Here is a 7,105-nt window from a genome sequence, read left to right as displayed (position 1 = left end):
CTAGCAGCTACAGCACGGCGTACAGTATTAACTGAACTGTAGAGGAGCCGAACCCTACATGGCAAAAACAAAATGACGACCTTCAGGTGATGAGCAATTGTCATGCCACGGAGTTCCTTCTCTAGTCGAGGACATGGCAAACAATCATGTATAGGTTTACGATTTTATTTTTATTTTTTTAACTTGGAAATATCTTTCTTGAACTTTTTAGATAAAGGGCTTCAATGAGCCTGTACGCCAAAACTTCTCTCTCAATTTTTCTTCCTTAAATCCCAGCAACTTATTCTGAAAATAAATAAAAATCCCAGCAACTTCAGAGAGAAGCACGGTCGATTCTGTAATCAATTGAATGACCAGGCAAAGATGTGGTTCTGAAATAAAATGAAATTTGCCAAGAACAAATCGGTATTTTCCAGTTAATGTGCTGACAAATGTTTGTTCTAAAATAAAATAAAAAAGACATCTCTAATGGAAGGAAGAAACACATGATCTAGGCTACGGTCTGCAAGCACAAACTTGTGATCCAGGAAACACAGGGGTGCCCTCATCCTGAAGACGGTCCAGGTCCATCCCTGCAGCCACCATGGTGTGTCAACTCTCAAGATAATAACATGATTAAGGGTAAAATAACTTAGAAAGCACTGGTAAGATATGTCCTTGACATGCCAATCATTAAGCAGTTTGTGTGTTTCCAACAATTTTGACCTTTAGCTTCCCTGTTTCTAGAGACTTGCAGTAATCATTAAACACCTTGCTGCAATTACTGATATCCAGTTCTTGCAGTGAGAGTGGAAGGCCCTGTTCGGGCAGCCTTGTGATTCCTAAACAACCATTGATCTTCAATCTCTTGAGTGAAGGAAGGCTGTGCAACGCTGCGGGGAGATATTTGAGATCATAACTGCAATCCCGGAATTCAAGTTCTTGCAAGGATTTCAGGAGCTGAAGCCCTCTCTCTTGCTCCTCTGTTAGTCTCGTTACAAATTCCCAATTTTCAAGCTCTAGGTGTTGGAGGGAGGTGAGTTGCTTGCAGACTGACATGGTAAAGACAGAGGGGTCATCGACCACAAGCCGTTCTAGTCCAGGGAATAAAGCATAGCCCAGCCTTGACAGATTCTCCAAACATGGAAGCACGCCAGGGGATTTGAATAATTTGGAATACCTGAGGCTGCAAAGGATTTGCAAGCCCTCTACTGCAGCAAGTGATCTACAGTTTCCAATTATCAAATCTTCCAGTGTTGTGCAGTTACGCAGCTGTAGATATCTCAGACTTGGGCTGAACCACACTTGTAGTTTTCTGAGGCAGGTTAGATTCCCCGGAAAACAGGGCTGCAGCATGTCTGGTGAATCACCACGGATCTCGAGTTCTTCCAGTGATTTCGGCAGGAGCCATCTTCCATTCATCTCATCATCATTTCCATCTCTGTCAACCAAAGATGAGAGCAGCCTTGGACATCCCCAAACTGTAAGCTTCTCAAGGCAGGTAAATCTAGACAAGTCTTTGTGGTTTCCGCGAAATACTAGATGAGGGCATTCCCGGATCGATATCTTCTTGAGAGAGGACATAAGATTTAGAGGAAGGCAGAAGATTCCATCCTGAACTGAGCTTGTCAGCAATGTGTCTTCTGGACCTCCTGATGATGAATCCACTGGAACTGAGACACCATAAGGTTGAATGTTTTCTTCCTCTTCTATCACCATCTGTGTTATCTCCAGGCAGTCTTCTAAATATAATTCCGCCAGGGCCTGCATATATCCCAGCATCAAAGATAGCCACTTTCCTGCTATTCCACAGCACTTAATTCTGAGAGTGACAAGAGATGGGAGGAAATTACAATTTGCAGCTGTCACATCTTCACGGGTATGCTTTGGCATAAAATTTGACGAGAAAAGTTTTCGACAGCTACATATTTCCAAACTCTTTAAAGAAATAAGTTCTCCTAATCCAGGGAATGAAATAGACACCAGATTTTGGCAACCATCTATACGCAAGTATCTGAGGCCCCACAGGTTGTGGAATGCCAAAATTTTGCAATCCAGTATAGTCATCATAACCGAAGAAGGATCAAAGTTATCATTGCCCTCACTTCCAGATCCAATTGTTAATGTGTCACCAGATGATCCCTCTATCCTTGGGAGTGTTGGAACGTCGACGATGGATAGTTTGGAAATGGTAGGTGATGGGGGAAGGGGATGTGGTACAAGTAAATTAGGACATCCATGGATAATGAGTTCCCTCAGACTGGGCAACCATGACATCTGCTCGATTTTAAATTCCTGGGAGCTCTCAAATAGAGGAAAGATCTTTATTGCAGGACACCTCTGAATCTTCAGAACCCTTAAATTTGAGTTCAAGTCCCTGGTGGAAATGGAGGAAATCCGCTCCAACTTTGGCATTTGAATTAATACCAGTTCTTCCAATGAAGGAATTGATACTTCTGTCATACTTGGCATTTCCATCAACTTCAAATTTCTAAGAGAAGGGAGTTGTTCAAAAGATGGAAGTATGTCCAAGTTTCCACAACCCTCTATATGAAGAGTCTGCAAACAGGTAACCGAGCTACTGTTTGCAAGCCAAGTCGGGGAGAGATGCCCATTGTACCCAGATATCCGCAGATGCTTTAGGTTATTGTGTGGTTCAAGGCCCTCGAGAACATCTGCTGACACCCAATCCTTATCAGAGCTCATGTCCCTACCATATTCATCATCTGACGAGGGAACTTTCCAGGATAAGTGCATCTCTTCCAAGTGCTGTTTCTCTTTTAGTCCAGCTCCATAAGCCTCCTCCCAAGTTTTAACATTTTCAAGTTGATATACCCCAAGTTGTACAAGCTCTTTCATGGACTGAAGTTGTGTTATGTCAAAGCCACTGGAATTTTGAATCACAAAATTGGGTAGCTCCTGAAGAGATGTCAGGTTACCAATGTTAGCAATGGAAGAGTATGTTCCCTCTTCTGCAACAAGATGCCGCAGGCTAACAATATGGTCAATACCGACAGGTATTGTAGGATTAGTGTATGAGCCAACACGTAATACTTGAAGATGCCGAAACTTGCTTAAAATTCCAGGCAAAGACCCAAGCCCGTTAGGAGCGTCGACTCTTAGGTAGCGAAGATGGGTGGGATATACCAAACTGCACAGCAAAGGATTCAAACCAGCAGATGCTACAGAAATTTGCAAGAGCCGCAAATGACGTGCCTCTTGGAGTATATCTTGAAAGGATTTGAAGAAGAACAAGTCATACTGCCCAATTAATACTAATGTCCTCAATTTCCACAGTGATGTACACACGGTGAGAATTTTTTTCTCAAACTTCTTATTGCGACGTATGTTTCCATGCTGATCTGTGCTATATCCAAAATCACTTACTATTGACAAATGACGTATGGTTGGCAGCATCTCACAGCACTGCAGGCTATCCATTGTTGCACACTCAGCTCTTGAGACCACCCTTGCAAAATCATGCATAAGGCCACAAATAACGTAGCAAGTTTGACTGCCTGGATATGTCTCTTCTCTTTCAACTTGCTGAAAGAAGCCTAAGTTCACAAGATCAGCTAGATAGTCCATTCCTTTCTCCTCAAGTCTCTTACTTGAATGGTCACACTTCACAAATCCCTGTGAAATCCAAATTTGGACCAACTCCTCACCAAGGAACTGATATTTCTCAGGGAATATAGAACAAAGTGAGAAGCATTGTTGTACATGGTAGGGGAGCTGATCATACGTAAACTTCAGAGCAGACATTATGCCCCCATTGAGTTGCAGAGATTTCCAATCTTCGTTCTTCAGAATATTACTCCAATGATCAATGGTAAGGCTCCTTCTTAATAGCCCCCCTACTGTTGCTGCTGCTAATGGGTTTCCCTTTAACTTCTCTGCTATTTGAAATCCAATGATGCTTAGACTTTTATTCCCTTCATAGTCCTCGTCACCAAATGCGCATGACTTAAATAATAACCAAAAATCCTCATATTCTAAATCCCACAACTTGAATGGTTCAACAGTACCAACAGTTTGTGCAACAGACAATTTTCGAGTTGTCAAAAGAATCACAGTACCCTTAGTGTTAGACTGCAAAGAAGCTAATAGTTGGTTCCATCTGCAGAGGTTGAAGTCATCCCAGACATCATCAAAAATAAGCAGAATCCTCTTTGATGTGATATGCATCTTTAATACCTCCTGAAGTTTGGAAAAGCTGCACAGTCCTTCATGTGTTTCCTGAGAGACACAATCTAAGATCTGCCTTGAGAGTCTCACTTCATCAAAGTTTTTAGACACCGAAACCCATATCCTTTTGTCAAAGTGCTCTGCCACGGTTGCATCATTGTATATAAATTGAGCAAGAGTAGTCTTCCCAACTCCTGCAGAGCCTACAATAGGAAGGACATGAAAATAACCATCGGGTTTGTCTTCTGTCAAGGACTTTATGATGTAGTCCTTCTCTTTAACTCTTCCAAAAACTTTCCTTGGAACAACACTTGATGTTCTTAGGTGTTGATCTGGTGTTGTACTTCGATAGTCATCTGAGCTTGCAACAAAGTCTGTTCCATGAAACTTGGGAACATTACTCAAAACCTCAGATATGACTTGTAACAAGCGTGTTATTTCTTGTATCCTATGCGAAGATTCAAGCTTGTTCCAAAGGTGTGTTTTAGCTTTGGTCCTGTGTGTTGACTCATCATCTGTTCTCCTCCTTTTTGTGCTGCCTGAATCACCAATTGCAAATTCTTCACCATTTTCTATAACATCAGCACTGCTGCGAGAAGAAAAAAAAGATTTGTAGGTTGTCCAAATTGTACAGATGCCGAAATGAACAAATTCACATCCACATAAATATTCATAGGGTGGGAAAATCCCTTGGAATTAAAATACATATAAATTTAAACCAAATCAAAATTGTTAGCTGGATAACTGAACCGACCTTCTTTTAGCAACTAAATTTAGTAACATTTTCCTAAGCTATAGTCAGAGATTAATTATTGTTTGGGGGTAATTCAAGGTTGAAATCTTTAAATACCAAAGGTTTACAAAAGTCATATGCACAAATATGTGGGACCCATTTGCATAAATTGATCTGCAAATAAGCTCAAAGTTGCTCATCTAAACGTGTACAGTGCCCATAAAATTTCAAATAATTTTGTGGGAATTTTCTAGTGTGAATGCAAGGTTGAAAATTCAAATATCAAAGTTTTGTGAAAGCGTACAGGACATACCAGTATGGTTCGATCTACTAATAAGCTGAAAGTAGCCCAGCCATAGTGGTAAAAATGTGGGTGAAATTGTTTGATTTCGAACAAAATTTATGTGTGAACACAATGTTTCGAATTGTAAACAGAGAAATTTCATAGAATGTGTAACTTCCATTTCCATTCAACTAGAATCTTTTAGAATCAAGTTCAAATTATATAAATTGGATTTGGACAAATTCAATTCTTGAGAGACCAACGAGGTGTAAAACATTTTAAAATTGATAATTGGATCCGAACTGGTTGTGTTTTGAGGAAAAGAGTCAGGATATATAGTTGAATAAAGACAAACTCACGAAAATCACAAGTTAGAAAAGGATATCTTTGATAACACCCACTGATTAAGTGCAATACCTTGAAGGGTTTAGCTGCTGGTCAGCTACTTCTCTTTGACTCGTACAACCTACACTATGGGTATGGTGTTTCAAACCTGATGTCCCATGTTTGGGTCCACAATGAACAGATTTGGCTTTCAGAGGCCTATTGTTTCCATCTGCTTCCGAGACCAGAAAGCGTTCCCATACCACAGAGGGATTGTTGCTACCCTGCCTACTTTGTATACCAATATCTCCCCTCAATTCCTCATGGACTTGCACTGCCTCAAACATGTCAGCATTATCTGTGCCATAAGAAAAATAGGAATCAGCATTGTCCTGTCCTGCTCGGCAGAACTCCCTACCATTCCTTTTGTGAAACTAGGAAGGATTCTGAATTAACACAATTTGACCTGCAGAGAGTAGGATTACCTGACGAATCTGTAGAAGGGGAGCCGGCGCTTGTAGATTGAATGGGCGTGTAATTGCACCCGATTACTACAGAAGAAGAAAAAATAAAAAATTGGATTCTATATTAACAGAAGTAGATCTGAAGGCAGGCAGGCAGGCAGTAGGGTTACCTAATGAACCTGTGGCAGTGGCAGGCGAGGTCTCAAGCAGAAGGTAGTATTGGAGGTCGTCGACCAAGTCATCGGCGTCGTAGAGCAGGTCCTTGAGGCGGGCGAGGGATCGGCCGAGCGGCTTGTTCCCGGTCGCCCTCTCCCCCACAGCATCGTACGCTATGTGGGCCATCTCGACCTCTGACTCGAGCAGCTGGATGTCATGGCCAAGCCCCTGCCGCCGAATCCACGCCTGCAGCTGCGGGATGGACAGGGTTTCCAGGATGGTCTGCGCCAGCCACCCAATCCCGTCCTCCATTCTTGAGAGCTCCCCTCCTTCTTTCTGCTCCGGAGACGCGGAGAAGAGATTATTAATTTTTCTGGGAGCAGCGGAGAAGTTTTTTTTTTTAATTAAGAACAAAGAGGAGAAGAGATGAACGCGCGATCTATATCTCGCTTACGGCGAGGGAGACGTAGCCCCGTCTCGCCTTATATTCCACTAAACCAGCTGGTCTAACGCTGTAGCTCTATGCAAACCAACCTGTTGCTGAATGGTGTGACACTTTATGGACCGGTTAAAAAAAAAGCTTTCGTATGATTTTTTGTCTTTTCTATTTCTACATGTGTTTTTATTGGTATTTTGGGGTTTTCAAAAGAAAATCTGCTTTTCATTTTTCCCTTTCTCTTTTTTCCAAACACAAGTTGACCTTTTCAATATAGATGTACGTTCTTTAATACACGCGTAAAATGTTTTTATACACGTTAAATATTTTAAATATATGATGAACATTTTTAAAATACATGTTTAAACATTATTGAAATGAATGTTAAATATTTTCAAATACGCTTTGAGAATTCTTTGAAGGGTACAAAAATTATAAAAGGTGAATATTTGTTTGAGTTATATTACTAAAAATTTAAAAATATCATGAAATATTTTTAAAATGTATGAACATTTTTTAAAATTTCACATTCATTGTTTTTT

General features: G+C 40.9%; 1 protein-coding gene across 2 annotated transcripts; it reads right to left on the bottom strand.

Annotated features, from left to right (window-relative positions):
* Positions 1–333: 333 nt before the first annotated feature.
* Positions 334–6,542, bottom strand: LOC109756526 (putative disease resistance RPP13-like protein 1). 2 transcript variants are annotated; one of them, XM_020315379.4, is made up of 4 exons: positions 6,142–6,542; positions 5,993–6,058; positions 5,601–5,865; positions 334–4,753 (listed from the first exon to the last, which is right to left on the bottom strand). In XM_020315379.4, the coding sequence occupies exons 1-4, from the start codon at positions 6,437–6,439 to the stop codon at positions 673–675; spliced, it is 4,710 nt and encodes a 1,569-aa protein (XP_020170968.1). In that variant the 5' UTR covers positions 6,440–6,542; the 3' UTR covers positions 334–672. The 2 variants fall into 2 exon arrangements, with proteins under 2 accessions (XP_020170968.1, XP_020170967.1); XM_020315378.4 differs by having other exon boundaries at positions 367–4,756.
* Between the last annotated feature and the right edge of the window lie 563 nt (positions 6,543–7,105).

The sequence above is a fragment of the Aegilops tauschii genome, chromosome 5 (genome assembly GCF_002575655.3).
Source record: "Aegilops tauschii subsp. strangulata cultivar AL8/78 chromosome 5, Aet v6.0, whole genome shotgun sequence".
NCBI classification, from domain to species: domain Eukaryota; kingdom Viridiplantae; phylum Streptophyta; class Magnoliopsida; order Poales; family Poaceae; genus Aegilops; species Aegilops tauschii.
Note: the sequence above shows the minus strand (reverse complement) of the source record. Positions and strands in the feature narration are given on the sequence as shown.